We start from the raw sequence: 20,501 nt of genomic DNA, 5'->3' as shown, positions 1-20,501 counted from the left end.
GCATAATGCTATATTTTCTATTTGCAAAGCTCCATGGAAGAGCACCTTTGGTGAAGTGGTCCCTTGCTGAAATAATGTTATTTTTGTTTATTTATGATTCTATATTGTTTGTCAACCGGTCCGTATAAAGACTACAAACGCTATTTAATTAGTCACCATTTTTGTTAAATGCCTTTTCTACCTATAGTTAGGGCTGTCCCTAAGAAGCTCGGAAACTTTTGGGCACTGAACTTTTTCAATTTCGGGAAACTTTTCTAATTTGGGGCAACTTCTTATGTTCTAAGACAATACAGCAAAATTATGAAGACCAAACTGGCCGTATAAAGCACTCATGAAGCACATTTTTCGCATTTTTTGGTCACAATCGTCAAATATGGCATAGTATTCTAAACATTTCTAAGTTTTCCACAAAGTGAGACATTGTCCGCATTGGTTTCCCTTTGGTTTGAAAAGGTGATTCAACTGGTCAGCAGTGGGTGTTAAATAAAATTGAAAGTGGCGGAGTAGAGGCGGAGTACGATTCCTCATGCTCGAGTGACCCCGAGATAGTTACCAAAGCGCTGGAGTGCGAGAGTAAGCATGCCAGATGGGTTAAATAATGAACGAAAAGATTACAAAAAAAGGTTGCAACTCTTTTTAGCAGGGTATTAAATGCTGAGGAGTCAAGTAACAGTTAAAAAAGGTTCTTTGGTAGGGAAATTAAGAACTTGTAGAAAATGTGAAAAGCAATGTGAAGATTTTGGAACAACTTTTGAGCAACGTTTGAGCAAGCAACCTTTTGAGAACTTTTGAGCATCTTTTTTCTTTTTTTTTTTTGATTTGGAGCACCTTAGTGACAGCCCTAGTTATAATCCGTGTAAATCAGTATATTTTACCCCTGAATATAAGAATCGTGAGCTTGGGTGACACGAGACCTAAGACATGAATACAAGTACCTGACTCCCCAGTCGCTCTCTTATATGAAAATATAAAAGAATGTAGAGCGCGAGGGAGGTGCTGGAGAAAGGATGAACGCCACTGAGAGGAAAATAGAAGTTTATTGGGGCATTCGGCAACAAGTAGAGAGAGTTCATAGGAATCTAATCTCCATTGGCTGACCTCGTTCCAGTGACTTGCATGGCAAACTCCTTTTGATTGACTACACACGCACTTGAAAGTCCATCGGTAGGCATGTGTGGGCTTACAGAACGACTGACCTTGGAGGATTTAACGTCTTTACGGTACATTAAGCTAAACACTTTTATGCGACTACAGCAAATGAAAGGCAAAGCACTTGATGCAACGAGTGTAACACTCAGTTAAGAACTTACGCCAAATCAGGAATCGTTCAGTGAAGGGCCTCAACAATTGGTCAGTAGACAAAACCAAACATGATCACCGTTATAAGCTATTGTTAAAAACTAAACCTCCAAGACCAGTACGGAAACTAAAACCTTTATCATTGACAAGAAAGACGTGTAGGCTAACCTTGAGCTGGAATGATCACAAGATCGACACTAGAGGAACTAAAGATGCTTATATATAAATACATTTATAGTGGATGTACAACTTAGCTATTAACTGAAGTCAATTTTCAGATTCAGATTCTTGACTCGACTCTTCAGGCAACCTGGTCCAGATGTTTCGATTTTTTGTATTTCTACACGCTTTGGAAAACCAAAGTGCACATAAAAAGACTGTGGCAACCAAGGTACCCACAACGGCTAGTAAAACAGCTATAAACGGCCCCATAGGTTACTAATTCCGCGAGGTACTAATACCGGTTTTATTGTCGGTTTTGATTTCGGTGTTAATTTCGGTTGCGTTTTCGGTTTTAATGTCGGTTTCACACTTGGTGTTAATTTCGGTTGTGTTTTTGGTTTTATAAAATCGAAAGCCACGACTGTTCTTGAGTTCCTTGGTCTTAACTGTGCCTTGTACAACTCTTTTCCATTCTCATTGATTTGCGTGATTTTGAGAAATTCAGGAGTGGCTTCGAACAAAGTGAAAGCTCCATAGTAACCATTGAAAAACCTGAAAACAGAAAATGAATGCAAGTGTAAATTGTTTTAATGAAACGCTTCACCACAGAAGCATTCTTGAGGGGTTCAGGGCAGATATGTTTCCTGCTGACCCCTGAATCGCATAGCGAGCCAGCAAAGCGAAATTCGGCATTGCGGCGGTTCTTTGTACTATGTAATTTAGGAGGCTAAATACATGTTTAGCTTTCACTGGAATGTCTACAAAAAAAATCGGGGCAATAAGTGCCTTTCTCGATCGGTCGAAATTCTTGTCTCTTAATACTAAATATAGGTCAGTGGGCGCAATTTTCGTCAGAGACGATCCTTGGCAACACAACGTCTTAGCAACTGGAAACCTTCCTAATTATTGAGTTGAGACAGATGGCTATCTGGTTAGACATGAACTGATATTCGTCAAGTATTGTACATCTCAATCACAGGTTATAGTTTTCAGAAAACTGAAACAATGACAGTGGAATCCCGATTTCTTGAACTCTCGAGTTTTCAAGCCTCGCGGTAACTCGAACCAAAACTCCTTTCCTCCTCCCTCCCCCCCCCCCCCCCCCCCACCCAATCAGATACTTTAATTTTAGCCCCGGTGTCTCAAGCTCGTCCGCGATTTTTCTAATAAATCTTCGTTTCTCCTGGGGGTTCGCAAAAAATCGAGATTCCATTTTAGTCTTTTTTAAAATAACGAGCAGTGGCTTGACGAGAGAATGCCGAGAGGAGTTGAAAACAAAACAAACATTTGTTTCCAAAGAAAAACAGACCTGTACTGGACTCTGTCTTACATACACAGAATCAAGTTACGAAGTCAAATCGCCGAATGAAGTAATTTACTCACTTGATTTTTGTGCTGACAATCTTGTGATGCTCCTTGTTCCAATGGCTTCGCCTGTGAAAATTTCCACCTCCAGCCCCAGATACGAAGTAGTTCACAATAGAGTTGTTTTCTTTGAAGTGCTAAAAAAATAAATATTAAAATAACTTTATTTGTACTGTAACTTAATTTACACCAGCTAGAGGCATAGAGCAGTTCTCAATTGAGTGTTCTAAAACCAAAACCAACCTAATCACTCCAGCCAATCACGAAGGAAACAGACAATCCAGTGAACCAATCAACACTCAAAGCAAATACATGACGCAAAGCGCGGGAAAACGTGCGCGAGCGAGTCACGATTGGTTTTGGTTTTACTTCTGATTGGATGAGAAAGTGGCGCGAGTTTTTTAAGCCAATCACCTGTCGTAGTAATACAAAGCCAAAGCAAACGTGAGTAATATTCGACACCAAGAAGAAACACTCAAGTGAAAACTGCTCCAGCAAATACAGTGATATGACAATGTCAAGATAGAAAATGAAACAAAAAAACCCCCTGAAAAATGGGAATTTAAAAGGAGACCATTTACTTCTATCAGTTTGCAAGATCTGTAACGATTTGGTTTAAACATTGAGCCCAGTACCTCAAGGAGCTCTAATAATGAATTTAGCCTCTTCCGGAAACAATTCCATGAGCGAAATAAACAAGAGTAGCGCGAGTAGTGTATGATGGTTGGAGTGGCATTGTTCACTTGTTTTAATTGCTATATCACAAAAGTTATATTTATTTTAACTAGCACATGAGCCTGATTAACGTTGGGCCATCGGGGGTAAATAAGTCGATTAAAGTTGGCACACCCAATTAGATTCACGGTCAACCCTGTCAGGTCTCAACTTGTTGTAACTTGTTGATAGAGAGGAATTTGTTTACAATATTTGTTTATCATAAAAGTTTTTGTTTCTAATCTAACCCAGATACAAAAAAATATATATTTACCCTGATGATGGAAAGGCACGGCACAAATGAATTGAATTAAGCCCGATGCGTAAAGTACTTTTTGCGGAACGTGGGTTTAAAAGCTCAACACTTAACAATGAACAAAAACGCTTATTAGCGCCTTTGCCACTCGGAAGTTTTTTCCAGGTTTAGAAAACCAACGTCTCTTTCAATGTTACACCCACAGAGTAAATATCTCATCGATTACTGTGTTCCACAAGTTCATTACATGTTTGGTGCCAGCCGATGACGTCGGTAAAGATTTCTTAAGGCGTCACTTCAAAAATACAAGCGGGACGTGATCTCACTTGCAAAGCAATGTTGCCCTGGACGCAATTTCTCTTGTTTCATGGTCAACTGTAAAACGGACAACTTCAAAAGGACATCTTTAAACGGGAGTTTGGGAACCTTAATTTTTACCAGGATACCGAAAGAGTTCCCTGGGTAGGCGGCTGTAGACATTTACCTGTAGACTGTGATCATGGCCACTGAGGTATACCGTGACGTTATTTTCCTCCAGCAGTGGCTTGAGTTTAGTTTCAAGGTATCGAGTATTGCCATGAGAACCGGCTGAGAAAACGGGATGGTGACCAGCCACTATAAGGAAGTCCGCGCTGGAATACAATAAGAAGATATGGTGGTTTTCATTTGAGGAGCTTAAAGCAAAACCCAAACAATTACAATGACCAATTTAAACTAGTGAAAATATTGAGAAAACAAGCCGGTGAGAACATGAAGCAAATATATGCGTATGCGCGTAAAAGACAACGGTGGTTTTGGTTTTACATGAGATGTCATGTTAATAACAGAGCACGAGCTTATTTAACCAAGTACAAAGTTGTACGTGTAGTGTAATGCGCGAACAAATTCCGTAATACGTCTGAAAAACTAAAAGAACCAAAGTATTTCGGAGATTACCTTAGTTCTAATGACTTTAATTTCGAAAATACTGGTTCCCACTTGTTCAACATTTTTGGCGTTATTGTTGACTTGTCACAAAAGCCGCTGAGCTGCCAGTCACCGTTTAGCTCAGTTACGCCACCGAAATCAATTGACCATGAATGCCTGGGAGAAAGTCACACAAGGACAGTGCGAAAGCTAGAAATTTGTACGCCCCCACCGGTTTAAAAACATTAATGCATTTCCTATTTAGACAATACTCACGTAGAACTTCGAAGTGTATCTTTTATCCAGGTTAGTTGTTGTCGTTGACTTGAGAATTTCCTTAACTTCTTCAGTTGGCTATTATCAAAATAGGAAAAACAAACAACTCCAAATAAATGTCGCGCATACTTCCCTAACTCTGACTTTTGATCCGCCAGAGCCCGCCGGCTGTAACCTCGTTCCAGGGATTTTCCCTTTGAAATTAGGAGGGGCGGAACATTCTTGACTGCCTTTACAGGCAAGAAATTTGGTAAAAGCTGAAACAGGAGCGATTTGCCGAAACCAGTAAGCAAAAAGGCATTTTGAAAAAGCCTTTCAAAATGAGCGGCAGTTATTTTTTACTTCAACCTCATTCCCAGGGCCTTTCCCTAATTTCAAAAGTCATGGGACCGAGGTTGGTCAGCATGTTGCTATAGGAATGTATCGTGTTGCTTAGCAATATCTGTGAGTTCAATTATTTCTGACCCAGTTCATGGAGACTACGACACAACGCGTTTTGTCTTCATGTTTATTTGCCTTTTTACCTAATACAGTAATTATTTATGAATATTTCAATGTATGGCGAAGTGACCTTTAGAAACCACCAGGCTTTTAGTTGAGGCCACCTCGTACGTAACAATACGGTTAGATAGATAGTGCTACAGTGTGCGGCTTCCCATCTTTCCATGACATTTTTTGAAGACTGTCAAAAATAAATCTTAATAGTTTACAGATATTTCATACCATTGGATTGGGATTTCTCCTGTATATGCCGAAATTTGAACCTTTCTACGGGAAAAAACGCAATAAAAAAGGAAACTTGAAGGATACACCTATAGGAGAGTCGCGTTTACTGATTGCTCTCATTCCATTTTTACATCGATTGTCACACTCATACATTGACAAAATTCTACTCACTTTCTGCAACACAGCATAGTTGTATCTAACATGACCAGTTGAACTGTTTTGGAAGTTCCTGGTAACTTCAAAACTGGAAAAGAAAGAATAAGAATGTACTGACTATATAATAAAGTTTCTTTTTACAAATAGGAAAAAAACAAGTAAGTTATTTCATTTTAGAGTCTTCTGGTGCCACCTTAATTTTGTCTTGTATAATGAGCTAAGAGAAAAAACTACAAACCTTTTGGTTAAGATTTTACGTTAAAAGACTCGAGACATACGAAAAGTATTAATTAGTCTTTTCTTCAGTTTGTAAGGTTAAAGGGAGGGTTTTACAGTTCCGCGCATGTCTGTATTTGGGACCTTACGCAAAACACGACGGCAACGGCAACGAGAATTAACGTCACCAAACAAAAGGTTTAATGAGAAAAACAATGGCCGTGCACGTGCATTATATTTCTTGGCACATTTCTTTGCCGTCCTCTGCAAAACAACAACGTGAAATAACTAAATTCTGCGTTGTCTGGAGAACGTGAACCACAACTGCTAATTTTTGGTATTTCTATTTGGAACTGAACGCATTCGTAGCATATTCAGCAGCGGCAAGTTTTAATACCGACTCTTGCGACAAACACATTGGATAGTTCCAAATAAATGCGAAATTCCAAAGTAAAATAGAAACACATTTTTTACTAGGCGTCGTCCTCTCCGTCGCCGTCGTATATGCGTAAGGTCCCTATTATTTATTCGCCTGTGCATGCTTTTTGGCACACGCCCAGCTTTTCATTGATTATAAACCAATCGTGATCACTCAAACTTCCTAATTTCGCAAGCAAACAGCCGTAAAACCATCAACCGTAGAATAAATCGTGCGTGTCAACACTTAATTCAACGGTCGACAGTTTCCCTCCAGTCCAGTTACATTCAAATCGAAATGTTGGAATTTAAATGATGAAAAGTTATTTTACCAGGGAAACGCTAATCAACCACTGAGAAGACAGAGCATACATTTTTTTTTAAGCCATTTTCAAGGGTCTGTCATTTATTTTAAATTTCTTACCTTTAGTGTAAAAGAAATTCGGAAAGTGCCAGCGAGGGGAGATCTTAGTGTAAGCTATCTGTGCAGAGACGTTTGAGCCGTGGTCATGATTTCCAGCAATCATGTACCACGTCGCTTCTTTTAAGGCGGGGCTCGCGTACACGTGCTCAAAGGTCGTAGTAAATCGGGGATCATCCACCGTACGAACACCTTTGTAATAAAAATTATCACCCAATCCAATGACGAATTTTACTCCTTGGAAATCAGCGTACTAAGAATGAATAAGAAATTTAATTAACTAAGAAAACGTCACTCATGTCGAACTTCAGAGTCCAAACAAAATCACAGCAGGGAAGATTACAAATGTGTTTGTTTGCGTCAATCATGTTTTTAGATATGAAATAATTATATTGACACTTGTGGTCAAAGGTGTTTTCTCAAAATGACGTTTTAGGCATCCCAGTCTTAATACATCATGTCAATTAAACAGATTTCTGCTAGATTATATTATTATAGAACAATATGTGAAAAAAAATGCGAACCGACGTCTGTAACGAAACACTTAATATCGTGGCTGCATAAGGCTTTTTTTAACACTAAAACTAGAATCAGGGCCGAGATTTCAGAAATTCTCAGTGTGTCGATCTTTTTATAGAACACTGCTTAGAAACTGAAGTGGTCAAGAGAAGGCTGGCGTATCATCTAGTATTAAAACAACAGAATGGAAACGTGAGCCACGAGCGAGGAACCGCATTCAGGGAAATTTTTGCCCCAAAGTAAATAATGGAAAACCGCCCTGGAGATTATCAAACAAGTAACACAGTTTTGCGGCCAATTTCCCGAAATACTCTTTCTTGCTACTTGAAAAAAGAAATATAAAACAATAAGGCAAACAAATATGTTTAGTCAATATTCGTTCAGTCGGGGTCGATTAACCTCATATTATTTTGTTGTTTTAACAAATTTCATAAACAATGGCCTCCATTTGGCGCGAAAATATGCTCGGATAGTTGTCCGCGGACAGTCTGTTCCTAGAAGCGAACAGTTTTCCTAGAGCGTAGAGAATGTCCAAGGACAAATATCCGAGCATATTTTCGCGCCAAATAGAGGCTATTGTGTTGATTATCCTTCAAATCTCAGTTTTCTGAACACGCGCAGTTTTGAAAATTGGGGAATATTGGTGTAATTTTAGTCACCAAGAAGTTATTAATAACTATTAAGTCAAAAAGTACAGCACACATCGACTTGACTGAGTGGAAAACTGGTAGGTTTTGAACGAAGAAGATTTAGCTCAGCGTTTCTGAAGTATTTCAAAAAGAATGGTCTTTTCGGACTGAGAGATAATAACTGAAATGCTGTTGACATGAACATAATCGGAGACAAATACATTGTGCCGAAAATGCGACTTCAACCCATGGGCTGTGGAAAGTTAACGAGTCAAAGTGAATTATACGACCAAAGCTACTTGACCAGCGATTCTACCCGCGATCACTGCTCTACGACAAAATGGCGCAAGTGCAAGTATGTTGACATAAGATCAAGAATGAAGCCATGAAGAACGTCAGCGAAGTGCAGAGCGCGGGCTGGGTATTCAAAATCCCATATCCAGGCAGCCATTGTGGGTAGAATGTACCTGAGAGTAATCATATTACCTTTGTAACAATCGTGGTTAGAATATACCTGTGAGCTAATACAATCTAGTAGTCACACCATAACATTAACTTTGTAACAATGCGGGTAGAATATACCTGTGAGTTACAATCTAATAGTCACGCCATAATATTAACGTTGTAACAATCGCGGGTAGAATATACCTGAGAGTTACAATCTAATAGTCACGCCATCATATTAACTTTGTAACAATCGTGGGTAGAATATACCTGAGAGTTGCGATCTAACAGTCACCCTATTTATAGATTGTTACTCTCAGGTACATTCTACCCACAGTGGCTGCTTGGATGTGGGATTTTAGATGACCAGAACGCTATGCGCTTCGCTGACGCTCTTCTTTGCTTCATTATTGACCTCATGGCGCCATTTCGTCGTCTAGCAGTGATCGCGCAGGATAGAAGCGCTGGCGCCGGAATCATCGCAGAAGGTACCCAGAAACGTAGGTACTTTTCATTTGTTGGGAATGTAAATGTGTATAATGTAGAAATAGCCAGAGCTTAAAAAATTGTTGTCCGAAAACAAAGCGACAAAAACAAAGCATGTTGCTGGAAAACAGGAGTGGCACGTGATTCTTTGTGGCACCGCGGAAGCATTAGGTGTTTGATACACACATAATGATCTAAAATCGGACAATGTTGTTTTGGAAAAACGAGATGATGAAAGACTTTATCCAGTGATCATGATTTTGGGACAAGTGTCGCATTTAGCGAAGCAAAACTTCCCGACCCTAAATCTGCACATTTAAAATCACTCTACAAAGACAGCTACGTTGCGCCGCAATTGGTTGATGGTACCGGAAAACCATCTGCGAAAAAAGACATACTCTCTAGCATTTCTTGTCCAAAAAGTACAGGAATGTTGTTTACGAACATGGTCGTGGTAAATAAGGCTTTGAAAAATTAGCTCGACGAGCAACCGGCCATTAAGGAAATTAGAGCGTATTTTATTATGCCGATTTTTAGGAACTGAAGCAATTAACCATTGTCGTCAGCAGCCGTTTACTTCCTGTAGACCCGGCTGTAGAGTTTGTGCTCATATATCTAAAGAATGCGTAGACATTGTTGTGTTTCCAGAAACCGCTGAGAGTGCAGTAAACGTGCGAAAAAAAATTCCGAGTTTTGTAAATGCTAGTGGAGGTAACTAGTTGGGAAATTTACCGACAACTTATTGAGTTTGGTGCGAAGACATTTTGTTGCTGTGAAAGCGCTAAAATTACTAGCTTCCGTTTCTCGCTATGGAAGACAACTAGTTGGGAAATTTACCGAAAAAAATACTGAAAAATGACTGAGTTTTATAATTTGATGGAGAGATGCGATGACGTTATGGCAAAACCAAGGAGAATATTTCCATATTTCCTTTCTACGTTGAACTCTGACGGTTTCTTTCAAGATTCATCCTTCACGACTAAACAACTGTAAATTAACTGTACCGCTGCAACTAAAGATCTTCCCATAGCCAAGTATCAAGGAGTTTACTGCTTCATACGCCATGAACTCCTTGACGTTTTGTTGCTGTAAAAGCGCTAAAACACGAACTAGTAGTTTCGGTTTCTCGCTATGGAGATAACTAGTTTGAAAGTTCCCGAATATATTTTGATGGAGAAATGCGAAGACTTTTGTTGCTGTGAAAGCACTAAAACATAGCAGACAAAGCGATATCTAATTGGTATAATGTATTATATTAGGAAAATGATAAAAAAAAATGCACTAATCGGAAATTGTGGTAACACCCATGTCACCATAGGTGTTTTTGCGGGCGACTACCTGAAGTCACACGGAGAGGTGTCAAACCTTGACTTTGACTTACATATCTATACAAATTACCTGGCTGCACATTCAATATGCAGCCAGCAATTTGCATAACAATTTTTCGCGTCTGAGAGCTCCTCATTGTGATTGAAATGTTAGTTTTTATTCCATGCAATAAGAGGTTTCCAGAGCATTCTTACAAAAGCGTTGTGTTCTTTAGGACAACAGACTTCAAACCTCGACTATCACGGATGGCTGAAGGTCCCGAGAGTTTCTATATTGATAACTGATTCACCGGGCCTTGAGACTTCTTTTGCAAACCGGATATCAAAACAGGTTTTAACGAGCCATTTCTTTTTAAAAAAACGTTTTTATAACAATTCGATCACGCGAAGTTCCGAAAACCAAGAACGCCAGTTTGAATATCTGATCTTAATTAGCATAGAATTTCATGATTTTATTTCTTTGTTTTCTCCTTAGTTTTAGCTTTGATTGTGAAGATACATCAAACACTCAGTGCACTGTTTGACCACTTCTTCAAACACCTGGAAGTTTGTCAAATATACTTTCAACTCTCTTGTCGGTGTTTGTACATGTGGTCAAACATGAAGTCTTTCGCATTTGATATATTACGCATTAACCTGTCAGCGTGCAGTATATTCTGGGCTTCTGGTTAATATACTTAGACCTGTTTACTTACAAACACAACATGCGCTGATATGCCTTTTAGTAAGCATGTTTCGTTACCATTGTATGAGAAATGCTTGCGAATATTGTCGTTGGTTGTAGGTACTTACTGTTATCTTCCCAGTTCAGATTAAACACTTCAATTCCGTTTGGTGTATTGTACACTGATTTGTACTAAAACAGCAATGATAAAAAAATCATTTTTACCCGAACGCCTATAAGCAGAATTGAGAACTGAACAGTCACTTAAGAAGTTAGGCAGTGTGGGGCTATATCTGTCTCTTTGACCGCTTGCGGTAGAGAACACTCATTGCGGTTGGTGGTTATGTCAGTGATTTAATATCGCTACGGTTATTACAGTTGAACCGGCTCTCTTTATACCGAGCTGGCCATTGTATGGAGCTTCAGATTATAGCAGAGATTATGGATCACGGTATACAGGTAATGCAGTTGGGATGTAAACTCCGAGCCATTGTGGTGAGATGGGCGCCGTAGGGAGGCTGCTGATATTAGAACCAGCTCGACTGTACTGGGCTTGTTTTGCTGGGATTCTGCTGACGCAGCGCGAAGCCTGAACTAGCCACCCTTCAAAGTCTTGTAAAGTTTCATTGATGTCCGCAGATTGCTTCCCTTTGGCAACTTACTGACGCCGATAAAAAAAAAAAAATTTGACGGCTCGGCTAGAATGCCAGATGTACCAAAATTTTCATTCAAGTTCCCTCATCCCTTGATTTTTGGCTTTCCAAGGAAAATAGTGTACATCGCTATATATAAAGGAAGGGTTATAATTCTAATAATTGAAAGACGTAAAAAATAATTCGAATAACAAATAATATAAAGTCAGCTATGGATGGTCTCTTCAAACACATACCTCTCCCATAACCCTTGCCACTTTCTTTTGGGTGCTTGTGTAATACGGTGGAAATGGAGTTCCGCCGAAATCTCCAATCGCAGCAAAAGTGAGACTTTGATTTTCCCCATGGCTGCCAACATGACAACATATCTGTAACAAGAGAAAAATTGACAAGTACCTAACGTTTTCTAACATTTCCGTTGTCTTCGAGTTAACGTGAGCCAAATTTGCATAGCTATTCGTTTACGAATACATTATGCTAAGAGTTAATAAACAAACCTTTCAGTGATAACACAATCAAGCACTGATGAATAATCAAAATTTCAGTTCTTCCAATAACAAGCTGGGAATAGCTATTGACTAATAAATATGTGTTTTGACTAAGTGTTTCAATCTTATATTTTAATAGAGCAGTACATGCAGTTTAAGGACGGACATGTCTTTTTAACTCCCGCAATTTAATTTAATTTATTCTATAAATATTTGGGAGACACGAGACATTTTTTTTTTCTAGCATCAGACGGGATGCAAATTCAATATCGACAATGACTCAGTTTGAGTGCCTTTTCGCTTGGTTAACCATGCAATTATGACATAACGTTTTAAAGAGCTCATCTTTCCAAACGAAAACGGAAAGAAAGCGAATTCACGATTTGCCATTGCCATGAAAACTCCATTTGCCAGAGCATTCCAAAGAAGGTGTAATTCTCTGGTAGCGAAATCTTTAGTAAAACACTCTCACATTCTTAAAAAATATTTTGAGACACGATGCGTTTCTTTGGTAAGGCTGTGCAATTTGATAAAGTGGTTGGTTGGCCTGTAAAAGTACAATGTTCCGTCTCGTTCAAGCTGAAACGAAAATAATGTTTCTCTCGATGAGGTCTTAGCTGTTCTTCATTTTTAGCTGTCTCTGTGTTCTTTTGTAAACTCAGATTTGTTATTTGTTTGGTATCTGGTATTAATTAAGAAGTCTGGTTAAGCTTTAAAATTAAGTTCATTTCGCTAGGAACATGTACACTTCACTTTGAAAATCAGCAACTGAAGACATAAATTTTTCGTTCTTAGTCGATCGTGCTATTTCAGTTCGTAAGCGACGGAAGGCAATGGCTGAAAAATAAAATGGACATATCTTGTAGCGCATACATTCGCCCGTTTTTTTTCAAAATGAAATTTGGCTAGTGAAATATTTGAAGTCTCAAGGTTAAATCACAGGTGTGCCAAGCTCGTACGTTGTGAGCATTCCTGTGCAGTCGTCATATAAAAATTTGTATGGAAAAACGGTAAAAACTAAGGAGCGTAAAGACAGATAAACCTACCTGGCTTCGGGTGTGTGTTTCCTTGGTTCTCGTGAGGTTTCTAAGCCAATTAAAATTGCAATTTAGATGGCTTTTAGCTTCACTGCTTTGTCTTCTATAAATGCTTTCCCAAGGTTGGGCATTGAGTGACCCCAGCCGAACGAGTACACTAAGGGAAAACGGCCGTAAATTGACTTGTTCACCTCCTTTTCATTTTCATTGATTTACGTCTGCGAGAACTAAGACATGAAGACAACAGCCTAACTCGTCCCAGTCTCTCTCTCAGTATGAAAAATTACTGACTCAAGTGCGCGGGGAAGCGACAGAGAAGGGAGAAACGAGATTAAGACAAAACCTGATCGCATGAGGTTTTTAATTGGCAATTATGAACTCGGAGTTAACGGATATTATCAAGCGAATATTACAGTAATCCTGTAGATCTGGGTTCTATAGAATTTGGTCTCTAATACATTTTCTAAAGTTTTTTTTCAACAAATTCGTTCTTGCCATGAAAACAATATTAACTCAGGAAAATTAAGGCCTAGCTTTAAAACGTTTCATTAAAAAAGTGATAGGGTGGTCTAATTTTTTAAGCATTTTAAAAGACATCTCATAGCTTTGGGCAGGAGCTTATCATGGGCTCCTTCTTTGGGATATCATTGTGAGCAAGAAGTTAATTAGGCAACCTTGAATATTTTTCGGACTCATTTATTGTCACGTGACCTGCCAAGGCTATTTTTAGCTCAAATTTCTTCGTAGCAAAATGGCACCACTTTTTACAGCATCTAGGAAGCTGCCATTGGCTTTATAATGTGAGGACTGTTAGGTACATCGTTACCTTTCCCGGACTTGTTGAATTTTTTAAGATAAAAGTATAAAATAAGAAATCACTTGTCATTAAAAATGTGTACATTATTCATCGTGGTGTAAGATAGGATAGGTGAATTTTTCTCTCGTTTGTCTCACGATGGAGTCACTTTGAGATGTAGATCACGACGTTTCGACTGCTATACTCTAGTCTTCCTCAGGCGATGAGGTCGATTGTTGTGTGTCGCTATTTGTGGCACTTGGTTCGCTGCTATTGGTGTATTTCGATCCGATAGTGTATTTCATTATTATTCCGGCTTTGTGACGCTGTTCCCTCATAGGTCCGCATTGTAACTGATCGGCTGTTGTGCTTTGTGATTGTCGGTATCCATGCTTCAGGAATTTCAATTCCACCATCCCTGTTGGTGTTATTTGGATGAAGTCTTATATGGATAGCTTCCTTGACCCTTCGTCAATCACTTTTTGGGGGACTTGGCACTAGTACAAAATGCCGTTAATTTTCAAATTTAATGAAATATTTAACATAGCGCGAACGCAGATCTTTTGTTGCTAACCTTTTGAACTATCTGGGCGCATTCGAGTTAAATGACTGTTGGTATAAACTGGTACCATTTCCGCTCAAAGGTTTTTTGAACTTTTTAGCCGCAACAGAGGGTCTCAATGGGGTTTAACCGTTAGCCGTAAAAGGGCCAATCATTTAACCGTTAGGCGTAAAAAAGCTTAAAATTTAACCGTTAGCCGTAAAACAAATTGAAAATAACCGTAAAAATATATATATATATATTAGCACAAATTAAAGGTCTCAATTGTCTTGTAAAGAACTCCATTTGCCTATCGTGATGATTTAGCTGTTGAATCGGAAGAGCTGGTCACTAGTAGAGCGGTGATAACGAGGTCAGCTAGGGAGGTAGGTCAAGGCGTGGACACATTTTGATGTTTAAGAGAGTGTAAAACGGTAAGCCTCATCAAAAATGTAAGAGGAAGCATGATAATCATTATTTCAAAAGAACAACAAGAACAACCTGTTTATAACGCCTAACCACATACAGGCAAATATAATTCCTTGTTTTATTTAATTTCTTGGAAGTTTAAAGTTCCCAATTTCTACGTCCCGCAATACAGGACTGATATGTATTGGTGGACCAGATAAATTTCATTTTTTGTCAACCGAGAATGTTTCCTATACTTTTCATGATTTCGCCATGCTCCACACCGATGGAAATTAACTATTATATTTCAGTTAATTATTATATTATAACGTTAAAATAATGGTAATTAATTATTAAACTTTAAGTTAGCCGTAACGGGGAAAAATTACCCGTTAGCCGTAAAAGGGCCAATAATTTAACCGTTAGGCATAAAAATGCTTAAAATTTAACCATTAGCCGTAAACGCCACTACCCCATTGAGACCCTCGCAACAAGTCACGTGACCTAATGAGCGTATATCACTTATTTTAGGTAAATATGACACAATTGTTAAACCTATTAGGCAGAAAAAGTTTTAGGTTGGTGGACCACCCCCTGATTTTTTGGTGCGATATAAGTTAGAGCTATGCCTAAATTGCCTAAAGAAAACAGCCTAAGTATTTTCAAATACCCTATACATTCCTGTACATTTATAGTGGACGTACATCATCGTCAACTTAGCTGTGAACTCAAGTTAATTTTCAGGCTCAGATTCTTCACTCGACTCTTCAGGCACCCTGGTCCAGACTTTTCGACTTTTCAATTTTTCGCACGCTTTCATAGACCGAAGCGCGCACAAAAAGCCAGTGGCACCCACTATACCAACAAGGGCTAGTAAAACAGCAATTAATGGACCCCACGGGTTACTAATTCCACGGGTTCTTGAGTTCCTTGGTGTTAACGGTGCCTTGTTCAACTCTTTTACATTCTCATTGATTTGCGTGATTTTTAGAAATTCAGGAGTGGCTTCAAACAGAGTAAAAGCTCCATAGTAACTGTTGAAAAACCAAAAATACAAAATTAACGAAATTGCAAATTATTGAGATGAAAAGCATTCAATACAAACATTCTTCAAGGGTTTTATTTATGTTTCGTGCCGTGCTTTGAATCGCGTTGCGAGCCAGCACAGCCAAATTCGGCATCGTTGTATAATATTCCATTTTAGGAGGAGATATAAGTCTCATATGCATGTTTAGCTTTCATTGGAATGAAAGCACGCTCAATCACCGAATGAAGTACCATAAACATCTATTACTCCCGTTGAGGGCTCCCACTTGAAAAGGTCGGGGAAGCTCGTCATTAACACCCAGACCAGATCATTTCTTCGCGTATAACCCTGAAAGATACCTTGAAGGTTAAAAATAGTGCTCTACCCTAAGTGCCGACTAAGATCCGTGATTTACACCCCTAAGCGAGACGATTAGCATCTTCTGTCGTTTCACAGGGTGTCTCCCCTCCCCTCTTCCCCCCGGGCTTTTACTCACTTGAGTTTCGTGCTGCAATGCTGAGATGCTTCTCGAGCCAGGGGCCAGTACGCCTGGATCCCGCCCCAGACACGAAGTAGTTCACATTAGAATTGTTTTCCTTCAGGTGCTATAAATAGATATTACGATAGTTATATTTAAACCACTGGTATAACAAATACAATGATATAACAATGTAAAATTGGAAGCTGAAAAAAAGGACTAGAAGAGATAGCAAGCAACCGTAAATTAAGCCATGCCGACACAATGTAGAATTTAAATTGATTTAGTGCTGTATTATCTATTATGTTTCAGCTGGTTGCTTCCGGTCTTCTTCAGGTACAGAAGAAAACTATACAAAAAAAAAAAAGATTCGAGACCTCGTTACTCTTTAGAGCACTTTTGTTTTGTTTGATTCTTGTGAGTGTTTGTAAGACCGTAATTCGCAGATCTTTTCATTTAGCTATTTTAATTATATTAGTTGTAATTTTTTTTTTGTAGGTTGTTGCGTTTTAATTTTTTTGTGATTTTGTTTTTCTTTTTTGAAATTGTGTTGTATGTTACCTTTTTCAGTGAATAAAAAAAATAAAGGATTATTTAAGAGAAAACAAAACAAAACAAAACAAAAAAACAAGTCGGGCCCAGAATTTAAGAAAGGGCAAACCATGAAGGTTGGATTGTGCGGTCTCAGTATGCAATGCAATAACAACAACTCATTGTAAACCTGTGTTTAATTTGCGTTATTTTGGTTCAAATCTGAGCAGAAGATCTTTCAGTCACTGGGTACCGTCTCGAAGAAAAATATGGTAAATACCTTCGCGCGCAATCGGGATAGTGTTCCATGTAACCTGCGCATGTTATTACGTCAACTTAAAACTAATACTATCTTTGACCCTACTGGTTTGTTCACACACCTCAAAGATCGTCAAAAATACTCCACTAAGCGTAGTATTTTCAACTCCCTTCGAAAGCGTAAGCTCGAACTTAATTCCCGAGAGGAATATATTGAACTGAGAGACCTTTTATTTTAAACTGGACTGCTTAGATCTTTTGTTCACCAAATTATCGATTACATGTAGCAATTTTTTCTGTTACTTTGAGTTACCATCGCCACATTTGTACCACTCAGTGTCCTTATTGTATATCCTAACGGCTAGCATTTGTGTCATCTATACCGCTTTTATTTCACGCATAGTGGAATATTTTCTTTTATCATATAAACACCAGTGAAATACCAGGATTTTTCCTTTTACTTATATTATCATTATATCATGTTACTTAGACAGGACCCCTTTAACAACAGTACTCTTGCACTGAAGGGCTATCCTGTATAAATATTCGTTATTATTATTATTATTATTATTATTATTATTATTATTACCATTATTAAAAAATCATATCATCATCGCGCGTAGTGAAGATACTATTTTTATCTTTAACACTGTGAAGATATCATTCCTTTTTGATAACATTTTTGATAACATTGTCTTTTGTCCCTTTAACTACACTTACATTTGTTAATGTATGATAGAAACATCTTTGGATCTTCTTCGGTCGCCTTCGGCAATCTTCGGCAATCTTCGATAATCTTCGGAAAATGTTCGGAAATGTTCGGAAAATGTTTGGAAGCGTTAGTCTGGCCTTCGGAACAATTTTGAAAAATCTTCGGAAATCCTCGGAAAGTGGTCGGAAATCTTCGGAAAATCGTCAACTCCATATCTCACGAGTGAGCGCACTCGAAGATAAAATTCGTATCCACGCTCGGGCATGTAATATCCTCTATTTCATTCCCTGACGATGCCGTAGATCGGCGAAAGCTTGGAATAAGTAAGAAATGCAGTAGCGAATCGTCCATTTAAGCTACACACTGAAGAATATCTTCAATTTACTCTCTTCTCGGTTTTGGAAATGCGGTCAAACACGCGGTCTTTCGTGTTTGACATATCACGTATGTCAGTTGTGGTTAAATTTTAATTTGGTACAATTTGGATACTTTCCTATGTTCTGAGGGCGCATGGCAACATATTAGAATGTGTATGAATTTTAAAAATTACATGTATAAACCGGTCATCTTTTTTTCTGGCCATCTGTTTTATGAACTTGGACTTATTGGCGTAACAAACATAATATAAGCGTCGATACCCGCTTAAAGTGTGCATGTTTCGTTGTACTGAGAAATGCTTGCAAATTTGACTTCGGTTGCGCGTGGATTTATCAACTCCCCTGAATTCAAACACTCTAGTCCAATCAGAATTCCATTTGTGGATCATGCCCGGCACTTCACAGAACTAAAACAACAATTATAGTAACAAAAAACATATATTTCCCGAAGGCCTATATGCCGAATTAAGAATTGAGAAGTCTCTTGGCAAGGTTAGCCAGTTGAAGTTCAGAAATGGAGTTTGACTATACCGGCGCCCGAAAGATTCTGTCGCATTGACCGTCTTGAGGCAAGTTGAGAACAATTGAACTTCTCTTTTAACCGGGATGGATATTGAAGGGAGCTTTAGTGTGATCGCGGTATATGGGAAACTTCTAGCATCATGGAGAGATGGGCGCCATAGGAAGGTGCGCGTGCCTGCTATTAAAACCAGCGCAAACTCGGCCGTAGTTTCTTTTCTTCTAAGGTTAAGAGAAGCCTGAATTAGTCAAACTTCAAAGTTGCTCTTGCAAAGTTACGTTGATGTCTACGTTGATGCTTTCCTTTGGCATCTTACTGAAGACGATTGAAAATTTTTGCGGCCCGGCTGGACATGTGCTTCGAATATATACCAAATCGACATACCAAAATTCTCATACAATTCCTTCAGCCGTTGACGTTTAGCTTTCCAACAAAACTCACGTCTTATGCTATATAGGAAGGGTTATAATTCTAATGATAAAACGCGGCTGTAAAGTCAGCTATGTTAATTCTCTTCCAACACATACCTCTCCCATAACCTTTGCTACTTTCTTTTGCGTGTTTGTGTAATACGGTGGAAATGGAGTTCCACCGAAATCTCCAGTCGCAGCAAAAGTGAGACTCTGACTTTCCTCATAGCAGTGAACACGATAGCATATCTTTAAGGCGATGAAAATTGACAAGGACCTTACTTTTCGTAGCATTTCGGTGGCCACAAGTTAACTTGAGCCCAATTTACATAGCTACGCGTTTACGAATACATTATGCTAAGAGCTTTAGTAAACAAAATTTTCAATGATCTGTATATAAAACACTCTTCAGTGAGATAGCGATGATTAAATTTCACAGTTCTCCAATAACAAGCCGGAAATAACCATTGACTAATAAATATGTGTTTTGACTAACTGTTTCAATCTTATATTTTAATACAGTTTGGGACGGACTTCAATTCAATTTATTTTATTCTATAAATATTTGGGAGACCTGACGCATTTTTTTCTAGCATCGGACGGGATGCAGATTCATTATCGGCAATCTCTAATTGGCCATGGTATACTTCTAAAACAGTAAATACAGAACTAGAAGTTTAAAAATAAATAACTCATGATCAAAAGAGTGAGGTGTCATAAATTAAGTTAATATTTACATGTATATACATTGTTCTTTTCTACATTTCTGAAATAAAAGCTTTAAAACCAATTACTGAATCAGGAATTACAGGCCAAATCCTAATTGACCTGATTTAAATGTGTCATTCAACGTGCAAAGTTGGACGAATGGTGCGCCGTTACAAACTCCTGAAGCTCTTGTTTTGGGTAATATCTCCGCTGGTAAAGATGTAAATGACTCAATTTGAGTCCATTTCCTCTTAGTTAACAATACAACCATGTCAAAACGTCTTAAAGAAGGTTTGGGACTGAACACATCTTTTCACACACAAACTGAAAGAAAGTGAATTTACCATTTACGAAAACCGGGAGCCAATTTCCTTTGAAAAGTGCCATCTGCCAAAGCAAATCAACGAAGGTGTGGGTCTCTGGGTTCAAAATCTTTAGTAAAAAATACTCACATTCTTCGAAAAAAAAAAAAAAAAAGAAAAGAAAAAAACCATACCGATATTCTATATTCTGACATGCTGCAGTTTCTCTGGTAGGCTGTGCAGTTTGAGAAAGTGGTATTCCTGTAATTTT

General features: G+C 38.5%; 1 protein-coding gene across 2 annotated transcripts; it reads right to left on the bottom strand.

The window, feature by feature from the left end:
* Positions 1–1,018: 1,018 nt before the first annotated feature.
* Positions 1,019–19,536, bottom strand: LOC110039936 (tartrate-resistant acid phosphatase type 5-like). Of its 2 annotated transcripts, none has more exons than XM_089297740.1 (7): positions 19,338–19,536; positions 6,918–7,167; positions 5,876–5,948; positions 4,979–5,056; positions 4,281–4,428; positions 2,845–2,963; positions 1,019–2,013 (listed from the first exon to the last, which is right to left on the bottom strand). In XM_089297740.1, the coding sequence occupies exons 1-7, from the start codon at positions 19,512–19,514 to the stop codon at positions 1,716–1,718; spliced, it is 1,143 nt and encodes a 380-aa protein (XP_089153866.1). In that variant the 5' UTR covers positions 19,515–19,536; the 3' UTR covers positions 1,019–1,715. The 2 variants fall into 2 exon arrangements, with proteins under 2 accessions (XP_089153866.1, XP_020600776.2); XM_020745117.2 differs by lacking the exon at positions 19,338–19,536 and adding an exon at positions 11,874–12,283.
* Positions 19,537–20,501: the final 965 nt, after the last annotated feature.

The sequence above is a fragment of the Orbicella faveolata genome, unplaced genomic scaffold, assembly GCF_042242905.1.
Source record: "Orbicella faveolata isolate gen_17 unplaced genomic scaffold, um_ofav_v1 contig_3, whole genome shotgun sequence".
Classification (NCBI taxonomy): Eukaryota; Metazoa; Cnidaria; class Anthozoa; order Scleractinia; family Merulinidae; genus Orbicella; species Orbicella faveolata.
This window is presented reverse-complemented; position numbering and strand designations above follow the sequence as displayed.